This window comes from Podarcis vaucheri, assembly GCF_965113315.1.
Source record: "Podarcis vaucheri genome assembly, chromosome: 17".
Taxonomy (NCBI): domain Eukaryota; kingdom Metazoa; phylum Chordata; class Lepidosauria; order Squamata; family Lacertidae; genus Podarcis; species Podarcis vaucheri.
The window spans coordinates 1,555,725-1,576,071 of record NC_138755.1 but is presented as its reverse complement, the minus strand read 5'-3'; the positions used below and the strand labels follow the sequence as shown (position 1 = coordinate 1,576,071).

The 20,347-nt window shown below is 47.7% G+C and overlaps 1 protein-coding gene across 3 annotated transcripts in view; it reads right to left on the bottom strand.

Annotated features, from left to right (window-relative positions):
• SYN1 (synapsin I) overlaps positions 1–20,347 on the bottom strand; it is an 89,602-nt gene that overhangs the window by 53,151 nt on the left and 16,104 nt on the right. For 2 of the 3 annotated variants that reach the window (XM_082205811.1, XM_082205812.1), the window contains exons 2-5: positions 10,285–10,342; positions 7,984–8,075; positions 3,300–3,456; positions 1,989–2,078 (exon numbers count right to left, since the gene is read on the bottom strand). In XM_082205811.1, coding sequence (XP_082061937.1) covers positions 1,989–2,078; positions 3,300–3,456; positions 7,984–8,075; positions 10,285–10,342 — 397 coding nt within the window. Of the gene's footprint in view, positions 1–1,988; positions 2,079–3,299; positions 3,457–7,983; positions 8,076–10,284; positions 10,343–14,494; positions 14,630–20,347 lie in introns of those variants that run through there. The other variant, XM_082205813.1, reaches the window with a different exon arrangement.

Here is a 20,347-nt window from a genome sequence, read left to right as displayed (position 1 = left end):
CTGCAGGCCCTTCCAGATGACCTGTTTATTGAGCCTCCAGCCTCATTTGTTTGCAGGGAGATGAGCTGACCCTGGCTATTGAAGGAGTTGTTTGTACCAAAGCAAACGTTATACCACTTTTCAGTGCATTTCCCTGTCACTTCTTCAGGCAAAAAGCCCAGTATTTGGGGAGAGTAGGCTTGTCACGCAAGATCTCCCCATAAACCATAACTGCACAACCTGAATTGGCCATCATGTGTTTGAATCCCACTAGCAGATAGTGACAGTCTGGAACTGCCCTCTGACTCCTGGCTCTTCCCCATAAACCTGAAATGCTGCCCCCTGCCAAAGCATCTGCTTTCAATACTAATCATTAGCCCCATGTAGCTTCCAAGCTGTTCAAATGCGGCTCCTAATGCCACAGAGGTAGCTAAGGGGCTTGCAGTGTACTCAAGAGAACCTCGGAGGAGGAGGAAACGAAGGCAATAAGGCCACTCTGCAGGGTCTCAAGCACAGGCAGTGGAGGACTGTTCCCTGCAGATTGTGGCTCAGCTTGAAGAGGAAGGAATGGAGCAACTGCTTACAGCAATAGACTGTTTGGAAGTGTCCCCCCCCCCCAGCACCACCACTGTGCCTAACAATTATACTAGGCGTTGAAAGAAGAGTTTAAAATAAAAACTCCCTGTCTGCAGCTCTGTAGTTCATTGTTTTAAAGGCAAGGAGGAAACAGAAGGAAAGGGTGATTGGGAAGGGTTGCTAGATTATGATAGCAGATGCTAAAGAAAGAGGAATGACTGAAGCAAAGCAAAGCAAGAAAGAAGAGGAGCTTTTGGTGTTCAGAGGTGTACTACCTCTGACTGTGTGAGCAGCACAAAGCCATTGTGGCTAGCAGTCGTGACCCTAGTTCCAGTAACAGCAAATGCAAACCATGGGTTGGGAAACCCCAGTCCAAGCCCTTATTCAAAGTCCTAGCCGCAGTCTCTTGACCAGCAAGGTGTGTCCATGGGAATACCATATAAGGAAGCATGTGACATATTTTGAATCTGAAAGCTGTGGGATCTCACCCCATGTCATTTAAATCCAGTGCACAATGAGAGCCAGCCAACATTTAAGTCCATGACAGCCCAATTTGAAAATGGCAATGGGCCAAAACCATCAAAAGGAATGTCAATAGGGACAAATGTCAGGTTCTGCACTTAGGCAGGAAGAACCAGATGCACAAATATAGGATGGGGAAAACCTGGCTTACTAACAGTACATGTGAAAAGGATCTGGGGGTCTGGGTGGACCACATGCTTAACATGAGTCAACAGGGTGCTGCAGCAGCAAAAGAAGCTAATGCTATTCTTGGCTGCATCAACAGAAGTATAGTGTCCAGATCAAGGGAAGTCATAGTACTACTCACTTCTGTCTTGGTCAGACCACACCTGGAGTCCAGTGTCCAATTCTGGCACAATTTAAGAAGGATGTTGACAAGCTAAAACGTGTGCAGAGGAGGGCAACCAGGATGAACCAGGGTCTGGAAACTAAGCCTTATGAGGACTGCTTGAAGGAGCTGGGTACGTTTAGCCTGGAACAGAGGAGACTGAGAGGAGATATGATAGACATCTTCAAATATCTGAAGGGCTGTCACATGGAAGAGGGAGCAACCTTGTTTTCTCCTGCTCTGGAAGGTAGGACTTGAACCCATGGCTTCAAGTTACAAGAAATGAGATTCCAACTAAACATTAGGAAGAACAGTAAGAGCTGTTTGGCAGTGTAATGGTCTCCCTATGGGGGTTGTGGACTGTCCTTCCCTGGAGATTTTAAAGCAGAAGTTGGGTGGCCATCTGTCATGGATACTTTAGTTGAGATTACGGCATTGCAGGGGGATGGACTAGATGACCCTCAGGATCCCTTCCAACTCTACAAATCTATTATTCAAGCCTCTCTGATCACTGATCTAGCACAAAAAAGGAAGAAGAAATATGGTATCTCTAGCCCTCCCACCACACTCCAGCCCAACTTACCATCTCCTTGTGATTGGGGTAGAAGGTCTGGTCAATGAGCGGGAATTCTTCCGGTCCAAGTTTGCGAAAGAGGCGAACCATCTGGGCAAACTGTCAGGAGGACACCACAGGTAAGAGACAGAACAAGAAAGAGACCTTCTAAATCTGTTCTCGGCTCGCTTCTGTTCTAACTCTCCCATTTGCCTCTATTGCTTCCTTGAACCCCTTTTCCCCTCTGGGAGCTGCTGCTGCCTTCACAGGCAGACATTCGAAACTCCACTTGATGTAGGATGCTGCTGCCTAGCCACCACCAGAAGTCCCCTTTGGGCATAGCAGCACCAGCTGCCCATCAGCTGCAGGCCAAAATCAAAGTGGTGGTCATTACCTTAGCCTTCCTTCTGATGACCTTCTGCTCTGTTTCTCTTCTCTTTATGAAGCAAGAACATGAGAACATAAGAAGAAGCCTGCTGGGTCAGGCCAAGAGGTCCTCCCCCATCCTGCTCCCACAGTGGCCAACCAGGCCACTGCCTGTGCATTGCGCCCATGGCATCCCAATAGCTGCTCCATGCCTGAGGCAGGCTGCCATATCCTTGCCTGGATCTGGTGAGCTTACAGCAATGTAAGAAGAGCCATGCAGGATTAGGTACCTCTAGTCCAACATCCAGTTCCCACAGCAACCAGCCAGAAGCCCATGAGAATCCTGCAAGCATAAGCGGAGCAGAACAGCACAGCACTCTCCTCACAGGTTCTCCACCCACTGGGATTTAGAGGCTTAGTTCCTCCAATACTGGAGGCAATATAACCCTCATGCCTAGTAGCCCCGGAAGCCTTATCCTCCAAGAATGGTGTCATCTATGCTCTAGAACAGCCTCTCTGCTTGAATCCTGCCAAGCCTCTTGCCCACAATTTAGTTAACACTTCTCCTGTTTAGCCAAGGCTTTTAACTGGTTTTCACTGGCCATTCAAGTTTTAGTGTCTCAGCTTTATGTCAGTTTCTTTTTAATTTAGTGATTGTTCCATGGGAAGAGAATGAGCAAATGAGCCCTGTGTACACATGATACCTGTAAAGTACATTCAAAACACATCCAGTCCCTCCAGGAATCCTGGGCTTCTTCATTCATTAAGGGTTTTGGATAATTATAATTCTCTAAGGGGTAAACAACAGTGCCCACAATTCTGTGAGGGGAAGAGTATGCTTTAAAGATAGAGTGTGTACACACCCCTAGTCCTTCAACTTGTGGGTATGCCAATAAACACTCCACTTGTTGTCAACACCTAGTCCAAAGCCTACAGTCACAGTCCTTGCCCCAAACATCGGCTCCCCCCACTCACCACCCAGGGCTTGTCGCAAAAGTTGTACACAGAATGCAGGGAGTTGACGCTGGGCACTCCTGCATACTGCAGTCCTATCACGATGCCACGATGGTCTCCTCCACGGGCCATGCTGAAGGCGTGCTGACGGACTAGCACAAAGTCGGGCTTCAGGCTCCTAGAAGAAGAAGAAGAAGAAGAAGAAGAAGAAGAAGAAGAAGAAGAAGAGTGATAATGAAGAACAAGGGTGGCCAGGAAAACCACTCTCCCCCCATCCTTGCTCACAAGGCCTGCTTCCTAGAGACACCAGGATCCCAGAATCTCGGCTCGCAGGTCTGTAATCTCTAATCTGCTGCATCTCAAAGATGAGACCAGGTGTTCTCTTGGACCATGTGCTTGCTTTCCTTTGACCACTGAAGGAGCCACAGATTCTTTTCCAGGGCTAAATCAACCAGAATGCATCTGCTGAGTCCATACATTGGTGTTGTCTAGTACAACGGGCAGCTCATATTCTCTTTTATCCTACAGCCCTCCTATCTCCTTTCTGTGGGATGTAATCCACTGGAGCAGTCAAGTACAACATGACTTGTTTTGCTAGAGTGGTCATGCAGGGGATGTTGGTCCAGCCAGTCAAACCTCCTGTTCCTCCTGGCTGGAGCATCCTTCCTTTGCATGTGACCAGAAGGGGGTATGACCTTTCCAGACCTGGTAAAAGTCACGTAGCTACCTCCCTCCCCTCTTTTTCGTCCTGTCTGCTTCCTGCTTCACCTGGACTGCACTGCTGCTCTCAGCCACCAGTCCCTGGGTTATCTCTCATATGGGGTAAACCTATTTGTACTTATTTGTAACCTCAAGCCGTAAGCCTGCCTTCAAGGATCACACTGTGCTCTGCCTGATCCTGAGTAAACTTATTTTTGTTATTTATGAATAAAGACTGTGGTGTCTTTATTCTTTTAGGAGGGATAAAGGGGGTCTTACCAGGAATAAAAGAACTTAAGAGATTCTAACGAATCTGCAACCAGCTACCTGTTGTGTAAAGGGGGAATGCACTCTGCTATCGTGAGTTAGGAAGGATAATATTAATCAATATATCCTCTCCTGTTACCCACAATATTCCCACAAAGGGTTATTGGCCCAGTGTTGCGTATTTTTGAAGGATTGCAAAGGATTGAGATCCTAAGCTGAAGAGTATTTTTCTTTGTCTATTTCCTGGTAAGAACATGGTCTATTGCTCCATTGTGTGAGGGAATTAAGCACACCTCCTTCCCTTGGAGTTCACAGTACCTAAGACAGTAAAGAGCTGTTTTTACTTTTGAGATTTTAATTTTGAAATTTTGGCAAATTTTTGAAATTTTGAATATTTTTGAAATTTTTGGTTTTTAAGATGGCTAGTGTGGTTTTTGATGAAGATGCAGGGCCAAGAATGCCTAAGCTGAATGAACATAATTTTGTTCACTGGAAGCAACATTTGATAGTACTCCTAGAATCAAGAGATTTTGGATGCTTTTGAAAGTCCTAAACCTAGTGGCTCGAGTGAAGAGGACTTAGCAAAAATTAGATTATGGAAGCTACAAAATAGCAAAGCCAAGACTATTATTTTTGATGGACTTAAAAATGAACAGTTATCACAGGTTGACTGCAGAGCTGATGCGTCTCAAATTTTAAATGATTTAGAGTGCATGTATGTGTGGGATGTGAAACACAAGAGCAGTCAAGTACAACATTCCTAGAGTGAACATGTTTACACATGGGGAGGGATGTTTGTCCAGCCAGCAGGTAAACTTCCTGTTTCCTTCTGGGCTGGGACAGACTTCCTCTGCATGTGACTAGAGGTGGGTGTGGCCTCACCTGTGCAGGTAATGACAAAAGCACAGGGCAGGGCAGCCATCTCTCTCTCTTTCACTACATGCATCGAAGAAGCAACATCTGCTTAGCCAAAGATGCCCTCTTGGCTTCCAGCCAAGAGAGGACAAAGGGACTGTCTTCTTATAAGATAGATTCCAAGTGTATGTTACTTCATTAAGCTAAGTCTGCCTTCTGGGATCTGATTGTGAACAGAATGTGAGTAAACTATTTTTATACTTTTGTAAAAGACTGTGTCGTCTCTTATATTTTATGAGTGAATAAGGGGAAATACCAGAACAGTTATTATAGAGGCTTTAGCGAGCCTGAGCAAATGTAGCCACTGCAAATTTAAAAGAAGGGAATGTTACTCTGCTGAAATTGTGGAACTTGTTAACACAAGTTGGATAAGGATATAATCAGACAATATATCCTCTCCTGCATCCCTGAACATTCCCACAGTATGGAGATACCATGAAATGCTCTCATAGGATGCTGTTGCGTGAGCTTTTTAAACTGAGGATGAACCATAAAGCAGAATTCTCAAAGCATATAAATGAGTTTACTGCTATAGTACAAAAGATTCAACTCACGGAAAGTCCACTCAGTGAAGATATGAAGACTTCTTTCTTCCTAGCATCATTAGGATCCAAATTTGATGTATTTGCTTGATTATAAAGAAGGTTTAACTTTTAAAGATCTGACTGCATATTTGAGACAGGAATACAAAGCAAGAGCAGAGTCTCCAGTCCAAAATGTGAGGAGTAAAGACACTAATTATGCGTCTAGACAGTTTACAAAGGCCAAAGACACACCCAAGAAGGTTGTGTGCTTTAAGTATAACAAAGAGGGCCACATTGCAAGGAACTGTAAGGATCCAAACAAGAAAAAGAAAAGAAGGGGAAATGTGAACACACCTTACTTTTGCAAGAAAAGAGTTTAACTGTTCAGAGACATGAAAATAAATCAAACAAATGGATTGTTGACTCTGGAGCTTCTTCACATTTTGGATATAAAAAGGACTATTTTACTGATATTAATGATATTGTTAAATCTCATATTGAAATTGCAGGTGGCAATGTTGTTAAACCTCAAGGTGCAGGTTCTGTAACTTTGAAATGTAATATAAACAATGAAGCAATGGATACTATTGTGGAAAGAGTTTTATATGTTCCACAACTGAGTTGTAATATGCTTAGTGTGTCTAGTTTGGACAGAAAATGTTTTCAAATAACGTTTGGTAATGGAGAATGTAATGCGACTAAGAATGGTGAAGTTTTTGTTCAAGCCAAGCTAATAAATGGCATATATGAGGTTGATCTTTCAGAGAAGCAGTCTGCTAAGGTGGCACACTCAAACCATAAGCATGAGGCGGACCTGGAGCTGTGGCACAGAAGACTTGGACACAGAGACACCAACACCATTCTGGATCTACAGAAAAGAGCTTGCAAGGGGACTGCAGGTAACAAAGAGCAACACTCTTTGTATAAGTTAAACTTCCATTTCCTCTTTGGACCGAGCAGAGAAGCAACAAAGTGCTTGACATAGTCTACAGTGACTTATGTGGACCTATGAATGTTCCCTCAATGGGGAAGAACAGGTACATACCAATATTTCTTGATGATTTTTCAAAGTATTGTGCAGTGTTATTTCATCAAGGAAAAGAGTGAAATGCTGGAAATGTTCAAGGACTAACTTGCAATGGTGAAGAACAAATTCCAGAGAGCTCCAGCTATGCTAATGACAGACAATGGGGGGTGAATATTGTTCAAATGACATGCAATCTCTCCTAGCGAAGGAAGGAATTGAGCATGTAACCACAATTCCTGATACCCCACAACAGAACTCCATAGCTGAGAGAAAGTTCAGGTCCATCATGGAGATGACAAGGTGCGTGTTAAAGGATGCATCCCTGCCCCATAAGTTGTGGGCAGACGCAGTATGCACTGCAGTGTATCTCCAGAACAGATTGCCAACAAAGGGAGCTGAACACACATCTTTTGAACTTTGTCATTGCAGAACTCCCAACCTTAAATAAGTTGGAGTTCTTGTTATTAAATGTACCAAGAAAAAAGCACACCAAGAACTCAGGCCAATATAAGTTTCAATAGTGGGAGTGGTCCCTCAATCAATAGTCAATAGTAACAAAAACTAATCAATTCAAAAGTATGTATTCTGACAAGGATTACAAACTCAAATAGAGATTACAAACTCTAACAGAGATTACAAACTCAAACTCATAAAGATATGTATAACACAATAATTCGTTACAAAGATTTTCTCTTTTTCACTCAACAATAATGTTGATCCTTATAATTTATCAGCTTGCAGATGGAGACCCAGTTTCAAGCATAGAGCAGAAGTCAGAAGTCAATTATGGATTAGAAACCAGGACAGGGCCCTGTTTCGATGTATTCACCTTCACCAGCTAATTTTTAAAGGGTCGTGTAAGTTTGAAGACTTTCAGATAAATATATCCTGTTATTTACGTTTCTCAGGGATAACAAGTACGTGTGGGTAGATCAAGGTGTGTGCACAGAAAAGTTTAAGATACACGTTTGCCTCATCTTAGAAAGGAAAGCGCTTCCAAGGGTGCTTCCAGATGACCTGATTTGTAAGCATTCATCCTGCTTTGTTTATATGGAGATTAGGTGACATTCGATATTTAAGGAGCATTCATCCTGAATTGTTTGCAGGGAGATTAGATGACAGACCACCAACCTTTATTTGCTGTGTGGGATTGGATCCCACTCTAAAATACCCACTGTGTGGAAGTGCCTTGAAACATGAGCAGAGAAAACACTTGGGCACCTGAGTCAAAACAAGCTGAATGAGCCACCGAAGGACAGGCACTGCCACTTACCTGACTACCTTAACACCGTTGCGTATAACCTCCATGTCAACGGAGAAGTTGCCATTGGCATGAGCCACCAGGTTGAGATCGGAGAACTCTGCCTGCAGGAGACACCCACAAGACCTAGTCATGGACCAAGCAGCACACACAGTACAGTCAGCAGCCCCCCTCCTGACTCTATGGAGGGACCAGGGATACACAGAAAGCCTGAAAGACATAGGCAGGACAGTTCGCAGGTTCGCAACTGGAATGGTTTCGTGTGCTGACTTAAGTCCCAGGAAACCCCGTGGTCCTTTCAAGAATCTCTTCAGTAAGAAGATCAGGAATTTTATTTCTTTATAAATGTTTTTAGACTGCCTTTCTGTGTACACTCATCCAGTGCAGCTACAACAGAATATATAGAACCCAAAAGCTACCACACCCCTCACTCAAGGGCATTGGACTGGTATTAGCAGAGCCATCTTTCCCATAGGGATTAGTGGTGCGTCTCTCAGGGGCACCCCAGCAAGGGGGGGAGCTGTGCGGCTTTGCCGGCAGCCTCCGCTTTCCCTGCACACCCACCAGCTGCCATATTGCTCTCCCGCAGCGGCATGGGGGAGAGTTGCCCTCCCGATGGCTGGCAGTGCACAGCTTCGCCATCCCCCCACTATCTGTGGTAATTTGGGGGCGCTGGGTGGATATTTGCACCCCTGTGCCGCATCTGCTAAAGACGGCCCTGGGTATTAGCTAAAAAAAATCATGCCTGGTCCAAGGGGGAAAAGCACAATTTCACATTGCAGCAGTTAAAAGAAGCCCATTTTAAAATTAATGAATAAATGGTGTATGTGCATTTTGCACATGGTCAGTAGACTTTGGGGTTCAAGTAAAAGAAGAAAGCAGCTCCAACCAGCCTGAATTCCACCTCCCCCATTGCAAGGCTCATTCCCAGTTCACATGGGTAAACCAAGACCTAAGCAACCGCCCTGCATGAACTCAGTGTGCACCCAAAACACAACAGACTTCACCATAATGCACAGAGGTTCCTCCAACAACAAACCAACAATTAAATGCCAATGCATCTATCAATCTTCAGAAGAGATTCAGAATATGATGCACAATTGTTTGAGCTGAACACTTTTCTTATAGGGATTTACATAGGTCTTCTTTCCGTTGCATGTTGTGTGTTTTTGTATGTGTGAGTCTGCTTGTTTGTTTCCCCTTTGAAATAAAAAAGGGGGGGGGACAAAGTGATGTTAAAAGGATTCTCAGAAAGTAAGACTGACTGACCTAAACCATCAGCCCTGAGTTTCACTTCCTGCTCTCACTGTGGTTGTTGCGTCCATTATTTCTGAGTCAGGCAGAGGTTTGCGCCAGTGGCTCAGCCACAAAAGCCGCCTCAGGACCTTGCCCTGGGCTCAGCCTCCGGCCGGGGGGAAGAGAGTGAACAATGAACGGCAACTTTGCCTCCCCCAGGGAGGACAGAGAGGGTCAGGATGAGGCTGGAGCTTCTTTCATAAACGGGCAGCGTGCTCACCTATTGCCAACTGCAGACACACATGGTGTCTTCAGGGTTTAAAATGTGAGCTTCCTCAGTGACAAATTTTGGCGATGGGCATGCAAGCGACTAGTGTCAGTCTGGGGTCACAAACAGGACCACAGGTTTGAGGAGTTCTGCTCTTAGATCAGTTGGCCCCATAGGGAGCTGGGGGAGGCTCAAATTTGATGTGCATTGCCATTCAAACGATGTGTGTGCACATCACATGAACAATTATGCATTGTGGGGCTTAGCTGGCCCACCCATATATTAGTCACATTAGCACCCTTGGTTGGCCCCAAGGAGTGCTCTGGATCAGCTGCAACACCAAGAGGCAGCCATTTATATTTCCCACAATGCCACAAAAGATGCTACCTTGAGGACATTGTGGAGATTTAAAATGGCAGCTCCCGGACCGAGCCACCCATCACTGACTGAAGCACCAGCTGGGGTGGGGCTGGTAGAGCAGGGGCCAGCAGTGGACCAGGCTGCAGGTCGAGGGCTGCCATAGGTGCCCAAAGGTGGGTGCTGCTTCTGGGTCTAGACAAATGTGCTTTCCAGCTCAAGATGGAGGAGCTACAACCACAGCAAACAGAATACACCATCCTGTTAGCCAAGGCCAGGCCAATGATAGCAAGCAAAGCCAAGTCGACCGCTCCACTCCGCCTGCCGGTCCCGGTGCCAAGATGGCGCACATCCCTATTCTTGTCAGAGCCTGTGGAGAGTCCTCACTAGCTTCCAGCCTGAGCACATAAGGCTTTTGGCGCTTGAGCCCCCCACACTGGACACTGGCTTACCTGCTCAACTTTGATGTCCACCTCCCCATGAAGCTTCTTCCCCTTGAAATATTTTGCCCTAGAAGAAGAAAGGCATTGTTAATGTCTCTGGCAGTAAGCAAAACACCACATTCAGCTCAGTTGGTAGAGCAGGAGACTCTTAGTCTTGGGGTCGTGGGTTCGAGTCCCACGGGTTGGACTAGACAATCCTCATGGTCCCTTCCAACTCTACGATTCTACAATTCTAATCTTGTCTGCATAGCCACAACACAGCCACAGTACAACAGGGCTGGATCCGAGCTAGGCCTATGAAGCCAAAAAGTATTGATCCAGTTCAAAGCACAAGACCCGCTTCCTCGGAGGTGGGGCCCCTGTGGCCCTCCAGATGCTGCTAGATCCCCAACTCCCATCAGTCAGCATGCCCAATGGTCTGGGATGGCGGAGGCTGGAGACCAAAAGCCTCCGCAGAACCCCAGGTTTCTCCCTGCCTTGAACTGGAGGGAACAGAAGTCCTGGGGTGATATGCAATGTGAAGTAGTTCTGTCAGCAAAAGGATTTCTGCAGCACAATGGAAGCCCCCCCCCCTTCACACAGCCTAAATCTAGTCTAGGGGTTCCCTCCAACCCTCTAGAGCAGATCTGGAGTGGACTCAAGGCACAGACAGCTGGAAGAGAAGGGGAAATCCTGCTGCCCAGTGGTAATCCTTGTGCTGACAGGACGGCTTAGTACAATCCTGACCCTGGAAACTGAATTTGAGCAAGGATGGAGCATGAATGTGTGTGGCTATCTGTTGTTAAAGAATATTCCAGCCTTGGTCAGCATCTTTTCTGAGCACAATCATTCCTGCCTGCTCTGCGCTGCTTTATTGTATTACTGACATTTAAAACAGAATCCCTCTATCTTCGAGATCGGTTCCTACCCAAAGAAACCTATGGAAGACGGCCTCCATCTCTTCCAAAACGCATCACGGCCTTCCAGAATGTAAAGATGGTTGGGTGCACTAAATGTGCAGTACTTAGTCATCTGTCACCAAGGAACCAGACGTATTCTCTCCCCGCAGCGCTCCTGGCATGGGGATGTCACATCATCAAAGCTCAGTATTTTGTTCCTGGGGAAATGAAACTCTCCCTTCCTCCTCCCACTTCCCATATTGCTGTTGTTTATTTATTTATTTATTTAACTGCTGTGTAAAGTGTGGTTGTTCAAATTATGGCAGGCTCCAATCTCCCCACAACTCTTGGTATTTTGCTGCCTGCAGCGGAAAATCAAAATTTGACACTCTAGGTACACATATTTTTAGCACCCACTCTAGTCATGGTTATAATTTGTTTCCAGCTGGTTTTAATACTGTGTTCTCTACTGCTGCGACCTGGGGCCTGCTGGTGGATAAGAAATCTAATGATAATAATAGTAATTTTAAAATGGTGGTCCGCCTTCCACTCATTAACATGGGGCTCATGAATCCACCAGGACATTCACACAAGCCTCATAGAAGTTCACAACCCTTCTGTTTCCAAAAGCAGTCAGCGATGCCACTGGACTTTCACAAACAATGCATGAAACGGAGGTTCATTCCCTGACCGGACTCAAGGATTGACTGCCTGTGTACATGGAAGGACCATGCAGCCATCAAGGCAAACAGCCACCGACGGACCTTCCATTGCCACTGTTTCCAGAGTTAGCCATCACAAATGTCTTTAATGTGGAATCATGAAGAGCCACAAAGGGTATTTTCTACCTTCACAGTCAGAGCCAGTCCACCGCTATATACCAGCTGCTGAGAATTGAATGTCGAGTTCTCTCCTTTGCACAGGCACTTGGCTGGCCCCTGTGAGAAGAGGGCGCTCGACTCTCGCCTATGTTCTCATCAGCTTGGGTGACTAAATCCCCTGGCGGTGTCCTTTAGTCCACAAAAACTGATGCTATAATAGGCTGGTCTTTAAGGTACCACAGGACTTTGCAGTGTGCATATTTTAAAACCAGGACTCTGTTAAATCTTATTTTACAGCCACCTAACCTAGAGGCTTGTGGTAGTGAAATCCACCACACCTAGTGGCAATGAATTCCACAGGCTAGTTACATGTTCTGTGAAGCAATATTTCCTTTTGTCTCTCCTGGCCTCCTACTGAGGCCATCAATGGCTGCAAAGGCAGTTAACCCACAGGCACAATCACAGCTGGCTTTGGGGTCCATTTTGCAGCCCATTCTAATCCCCTTTCAGCAAATCCAGTTCTTGTAATATGGCGCCCCCTCGTGCCCACACGCAAACATTCAGGTTCGTGGGAAATGGTCAGGGTAGGCGGGCAGGGCAGCAAGACCTTTGGAATTCTGCTTCCAGCTCTGAGGGAGTCTAGACACACAGCAGCTAAAAATAAGAAGCTTTCCCCTCCGTTTACAGCTCAGTCTCCTCTCAGCAACCAAATGCCCAGCAGGGACAGGACGGCGCAAACTGAAAGACGCAGCAGCAGCGAGGGAGCCTGGCTGCAGACCCACAGCTTAGAAGGGGAAAGCCAGGACCCAGCAGAGGGGCTTGCGCATCGTCCAAGCATGAGCGCACCTGAAAGCATTCCCTGACAATGCTACTGGAACTTGTCATCCCCAGGGATCTTCAGCAACGGTTGTGCAGCTCTGGTGCCCAGCAGGGTCAGAATGAATGGTCTCCCCACCCTCTGCTCATTCCAGCCCCGCAGACCAACCTTTGCCCACTTGCAGTGGTTTGGCACTGTAGCTGCTCGCCAGTCAGCGTGCCCATGGCTATGGCAGGTGGGGGTTTAGCCCCAAATGGCTGGAGGGCACCATGTTGGCAAAGCCTGCCCTAAACCCCATATTTCCAGCACAGTTAGAGGAGAACCTAGGAGTCCCTGACTCCCTCAATTCACCAAGTCGAGCTTTGCCTTCCCAGTTTGGGAACAGGTAGCCCACCAAAACGCCCAGGCATCATTCCTGTCAGAATTGGGCTGCGAATCTCATGACCCTTCTTCCTCTCAAATCATGAGACCACAGATTCTCAAAGTGCCTCCCTTTACAGCTAGACTCAGACACCCGGCAGATGATTCTGGGCTGCTTTCTAGGGCACACATTGGGCTCCCTCCCACCCCCACCCCCTTTTTTGCAGGGGGGGGCATGTTCCAGTCAGTCCTATTTGACCTCCCTCTTTCTGGCTGAATTCTGCCCCGATAAATGCCCCTTTTTCTGGCTCAGCAACACCCTACTCTGCAATTAGAGCCAGGGTCGACCCAGGAGCCACCCCCCTTCCGGATCACAGGGCACTGCTGGAGAAAAAAACCTGCCTGCGCCAACTCTCAAGTGCCCCTGCCCTTCTCCCCCGCCACACCAGGCCCTTTTCTCTTCACAGGGAGAGAGCCGACTCCTGCACCCGCAGCACCCTTTGCGCCTTTCTCCTCTGACTCCCAACTTCCGCACACAGGGCAGACCGAGGGGTTGGCTATGGGGGCCCCCACCAAGGGCACAGGCTGGGGGGGGCATACAAAACCCTCTCCACTCTGGCTCGGAGTGGCTAGCGGCCTGTGCGCCCCACATCTCCTCGCCAAGGGCGCCAGGGAGCCCAGATATGGCTCTGCTTCCGCGCTACAGCATGTTTCAAGCAGCGCCACGCCATTTCTAAGCAGCCTGGGCTTCCGCCAGAGTGTCCTGGCGATGCGAGTGTTAGAAGTGACGAGAGTGGGGAGACCACCCCACCCTATTCCCCTCAGAGAGTTACAACTCGCGTAGTGCTTTCACAGCCTCTTTGCAGGGAACTCTGACCATTGTTCCCCAGGCTTCTCTGAGTTGAGGGGCAGCGAAGTGAACTATGCCCCGCTCCCCTTCCGGGATCCCCTAGGCCAGGGGTCTGCAACCTTTAAGACAGAAAGAGCCACTTGGACCCGTTTCTGAAGGAAAAAAAACCTGGGAGCCGCAAAACCATTGTGACATTTAAAACAAATATATCTCCAGAGCCGCGATCCGACAGCGGGCGGGAAGGTGACGTATGGACTAACGCAGGCACCGCCCCCATGCGACGTCACAGCCAGTACAGCGCCCGCCACAGTGGGGAGTGTCGGGGCGCACAATGCGCCTCCTCCCCTCGCTAGTATCCGCCCGGAGCCGTGGCAAAGGTGTAAAAGAGCCACATGCGGCTCCGGAGCCGCGGGTTGCAGACCCCTGCCCTAGGCGCAAAGATTATGTTTAAATCCTATGAAGCGGCTATTTGGAGGGGGCAGAGAGAGATTACCCCTCTCGACCGGGCTGCGATGCTACGGCGTGCCCTCCTCCAGCTTCCGATCCCGGACCCCGCTCCATTCTGTGGCTGGAACATCTCTGAGGCGCCCCCGCAACCTCCTGACTCAGTCGGATGAGAGAGGGAGGAGAGAGAGACGAGGATGCTTCAGCCGGGCGCACCGCGAGAGGAGCTGAGCGCCTGAGCGCTTCCTCTCTGCGGATCACAAGATCCTGCCTAGCGCATTCCTTCCCTCCCCCCGCGGTGCGAGACCATCTCCCTCGCGAGCTATTCTGGAGCCCGAGCGGCTGCAGAACTCCCAAGCTAAAGGCCAGCAATCGGTGGGAAGGAAGGCCTGGCAGGGCATTTGCAAAGCACAGTGGTCCCTTCTTAGCATCGAACTCTGCACCAAAACCCCTTTCTCTCCCCCGGCCAACGATGGTTGCATCCTAAAACTCAGACTTTTCCGCATCGCAAAACAACAGCCACCACCCCAAACTCATCCATACGGAAGCATACACACACGTACGCATTGCATCTAAAGTCTGCGTGTCGAAGAGTGCAGCTGTCTCTGCTAAATAAATCCGCATTCCCTTCCCCGATCTCTCTGCAGCAATGGAAAACTGCGCTCGGGGAGACAGAACGTGTGAACCTTCGGGAGACTGCAGCCTGCGGTGCTACGGATGCGTGTTTCTTCCGTAGATGCACTTTTCTGTACAAAACGCGACCTCGTCTCCCTTCACGATTTTTCAGCCTACTTATGAATCACTCCCCCCGAAAGCTACTGAAATCTGCCCGACGGAGAGTCTCTTGCTAAAAACTGCAGCGAAAACAGCTAGCAAGGGGACGTGAGCTGTTTTCGCTGCAGTTTTTAGAAAGTTAATGGGCCTCTCAGGAGGGCAGATGGCAACAGCTTTCTGAAAAAGCATTTCACAGGTAGGCTGCAAAATCCTGCACCATTCCAAATCACCTGTTTCCGGACTCCTCAAGAAAACTGCAAAATCCTATGGTAGCCTGCACTGCATTCCTGACGCCTTCAATTTATGCAAAGCCCTGCATTGAAATTTTGGGTTTACCCTCCAGGAGGCAGGACCCTATTCTTCTGCTGCAGGATGCAGCCCTGCTGGAAAGGATGCTATTTGCTTACAGAACATAGCAGACTGCTTTGTTACACAGTGCTGCATCTTCGGCGCAGCAGTCACCTTGCAAACACGCATACCATCTGCATTGCAACATGGACAGCTTCTGCTGCATGACTGCAACATGTTCCTACAGGCTCCTATTCTGTATTATCCAACTCAAACCCTCAAAAGCTCCCAAAATGTGTACAGCTCAGTTGGTAGATTCTTAATCTCAGGGTCATGTGGTCAAGCTCCACATTGGGCAAAAAGATTCCTGCATTGCAGGGGGTACCTTCCAATTCTACAATTCCATGATTGTACAGTGGTACCTCAGGTTAAGAACTTAATTCGTTCCGGAGGTCCGTTCTTCACCTGAAACTGTTCTTAACTTGAAGCACCACTTTAGCTAACGGGGCCTCCTGCTGCCGCCACTGTGTGATTTCTGTTCTCATCCTGAAGCAAAGTTCTTAACCCGAGGTACTATTTCTGGGTTAGTGGAGTGTGTAACCTGAAGCGTCTGTAACCCGAAGGACCACTGTATGCTGCTTGGGTTACAGCCATTCCATTGCACACTGCCTCAAGTTGTGTGGATGGAGTCTGTTCTGATGCCTGACAAACAACACAGCAACATTTGCCTGCTAAATGTGCATGGAAAACTACACTGGAACATGCTTACTAGTTGCCTAGAGGTGAGGGGACTTTTCACCCCAAGGGCCACATTTTCTTCTGGGAGCCACATTCCATTCTGGGAGGCAAAAGTTGGAAGAGAAAGTCATGTGGATTTTACCTTTGTACAGTAGGCTGGTTTCTACCCACACATCTTTCTGTCCTCCCACAGGGCAAGCAAAATGCATGATCAGACTTCCAAGGATCTATTCCAGGCAGGCAAAGCCATTAAAGAGGAGGGAAAGCAGGACCAGTGTGAGGTGCGGCCTGGGCCCAGTCCCAAGGGCCAAGTGCAGACAACACCCATGTAGCCCTAGTCTTCCAATGAATGCTCACTCCAGTTTTCAAAAAAAATGGTTTGTCAGGCTGAGTGTTTCTGAACATGTGCAGAGTGTAGCCACACATGCACATATCACTGAAAGGAACAAAGTGGGCTTCTTTAAGAAGAAGATGTAAGGGCACTTTAAAATTAACTGCTTTTAATAATCTTTAAAAACCTTTTGAAGATGGTTCAGAAACTTCAGCTGGTGCAGAATTTGGTGGCCAGGTTGCCCACCGGGGGAAGATGGTTAGAGCATACCTATACATCACCAATCCTAGCCTGATTGCACTGGCTGCCCAGTAGTTTCCGGGTCCAATTCAAAGTGCTGGTTTTGACCTATAAAGCCCTAAACGGCTCAGGACTGCAATACCTCAAGGACCGCCTCTCCCCATATGAACCGACCCAGACCCTGAGATCATCCTCTGAGGCCCTTCTTCCTGCGCCTCCTCCACGAGAGGAGCAACACGAGAAGGGGCCTTTTCTGCGGTGGCCCCCATTTGTGGAACGTTCTCCCCAGGGAGGTTCAGCTGACGTCTTCATTATGTACCTTTAGGAGCCAGATGAAAACATTCCTCTTCAACCAGGCCTTTGGCTGATTAATATCTTAAAGGTAAAGGGACCCCTGACCATTAGGTCCAGTCGTGGCCAGCATGACTAAGCCACTTTTGGCGAACCAGAGCAGCGCACGGAAACGCCATTTACCTTCCCACCAGAGCGGTACCTATTTATCTACTTGCATTTTGACACGCTTTCGAACTGCTAGATTGGCAGGAGCAGGGACCGAGCAACGGGAGCTCACCCCGTCGCGGGGATTTGAACCACCAACCTTCTGATCTGCAAGCCCTAGGCTCTGTGGTTTAACCCACAGCGCCACCCGCATCCCATCGATTAATATCTTATACCTTTTTAAAAGGTGTTTGTGAGGGTGTGGTGAAGGGGTTTTTTGGTTTTGGGGGGGTTGTTCTTGTTTTTATTATGTAATTTGTGGTTTTATATTGCATTTTTATGTTGTGATCTATGGGTGAAGGGTGGTTTAAAAATAAATAAATATTTCTCATGTATCACCTTAAGATGGTTGTTTAAAAGGCAATGATGATGATCACAATAGTACAAATGAAAACAGGAAAACAGTGAAAATGCTCACCACACCTTCTCCAGCCTTCTGCTTTGTTCTTTCCCTCCCTGGCTTGTTATCCACCTGTTCCAACAAATGTTCACAAAGCAAGAATTTCTGGTTGCACCTGTAAAATTCATTTTAGCTAACAGCTCCTAGTTCTCTGATAAGAAAATTTATTTCTTACTGCAGGGCACTGCATTCTACACTGCTAACAAGCAGCACTGCTTATCATGAAATAGTCATTGGATGCACATCTTGCTCCTTGCAATTCTGCAGCAAAATCAGAGGAGGAATAAGACTGCAATGCAACTCCCCCAGCATCTACCTTGATAGAGTTTTACTGTACAAAACCTGATAATATAGCTGCCTTTTGCTTCTGACTTCTGCTTGCTAAAACCATTGCCCTCTGCAATGCACCACACTGTCCCTGCAGTCTTGTACGGGTACTCAAATCCACCGTGCTAGCACTGATCTGCTTTCCTGTAGACTGGACCTTGTCTCTGCATTGCTGCAAACCAGATTTCCTCTCTGCTCTGCTGCACCTTGATGTGCCTGCTGCCCACACAACGGAGGAGCACATCTCGGTGCTCCACTAATTCCCCACATCCTGGCCAGAAATCCATCCCATCCAGGAAGGAGATGGTGCATTTAGACATATAGATAGACGGGTGTCCTCTTGAGGTGAAGCATCTGTTACCCAAGCTTACAAATCTGAGGCAGCTTCTTTTTGCAGAGGAACTGCCCCCCACATCAACAGGACTAGTGTCACATCGAGACCATGCAGTCAGAGCACATGGCTTCCCCCAAAGCAGGGAAGTGTAGTTTACCCCTCACAGAGCTACAATTCCCAGCCCCCCTTGGCACATTACATTTCTCAGTATTTTGTGGGGAAGAAGCCAAGCACTCTGTGAATGTCTGCTGGGTCTCAGGGGTGGATCTGAACCTGCAGATTCAAATCTTCTTCTCAGGATCTCCAAGGGAAGGAGGGAAGCAGCAGAGAGAGGGGGGGGGGCAGAATTGAGGGGACATGGCATTTTTTGCTTGGCTGGAGAGCTTTCGTTTATTTGCTCTATGCCCATCAGTTTCCACACCTGAAGCTCCAGGTACAACCTGAACTGCCAGGACCACCCTTTCATTTCCAGGCTCTGCCCACTGAGCCCCAAAACACCTGGCGACTCCAGGTGGAACACATTGGCAAAGCACAACCTCCATGCAACACTGCTGCCAACCACACAACACTCCACACCTGCAGAATCAAGTGGTGCATTTCCAGGACTGCAGCACTTCAAGATACAGATGGGGTCAAATGTCTGAATGATCTCTCCCTGCACATGGAAAACCACCCTCTTATAACTGTTCAGTTTAACCCCTGCAGAGAGCCTGGTTTCTTTTAACAGGGGTGCATTCAAAACACACACACACACACACACACACACACACACACACACACACACCCCAGCTGCAGTGTAATGTGGTACAGTCCAGAAAAAGATTTTACTATGTAGTTCTGCTTAATTGAATGGGTTGCCTTTGAAGAACTCTCCTGAAATACAGAGCACCACCTCTCTGAATTGTCCAAGCCCCACCTCTAAATATAACAATGTTCTGTGATGCTTTATCTGTGTGACAACTGCAAGCAACAATCCCATGCAATGAAACAAGATGTTGTAGCCTACCCTTGTCCATCTTCATTACATTTTCTCCCTGCAGCAAAGACGTCAAGACAGTCACTATAACATTTTTTTTCAATATGCTGTCTCAACTGGAGTTGCCAGCTTTTCAAACTGCCACGGTAATTACACCGTCAAACAGCAGCTTAACGTGAGGCATTAGCCAGCAGTGATGTTTAGCTCCATGTTATGAATTGCAAGGCCTACCATTTCCTCCAGATCAATCTGCTTTTAAAGGCAGAGAAGCAGGTCATGTCAGTTGGCAACCCTACCCTCTAACCTAGACTTCATTATCAAATTGCAATCCACTCTCCTGCTCTAAAGAGTCTTCACTGCGGGTAGTTTTATACCTTCTAACACATTATGGAAGCATTAGGCACCACCCTCAGGGAGAAGACAGCACATCAACACTGTTCGACAGTGGAATTTGCTGCCAAGGAGTGTGGTGGAGTCTCCTACTTTGGAGGTCTTTAAGCAGAGGCTTGACAACCATATGTCAGGAGTGCTCTGATGGTGTTTCCTGCTTGGCAGGGGGTTGGACTCGATGGCCCTGGTGGTCTCTTCCAACTCTAGGATTCTATGAACACCTCCTGGATTGCCACATGCTGCCTCCTCTTAGAATAGAATCATAGAATCATAGAATCATAGAGTTGGAAGAGACCACAAAGGGCCATCGAGTCCAACCCCCTGCCAAGCAGGAAACACCATCAGAGCACTCCTGACATATGGTTGTCAAGCCTCTGCTTAAAGACCTCCAAAGTAGGAGACTCCACCACACTCCTTGGCAGCAAATTCCACTGTCGAACAGCTCTCACTGTCAGGAAGTTCTTCCTAATGTTTAGGTGGAATCTTCTTTCTTGTAGTTTGGATCCATTGCTCCGTGTCCGCTTCTCCGGAGCAGCAGAAAACAACCTTTCTCCCTCCTCCATGTGACATCCTTTTATATATTTGAACATGGCTATCATATCACCC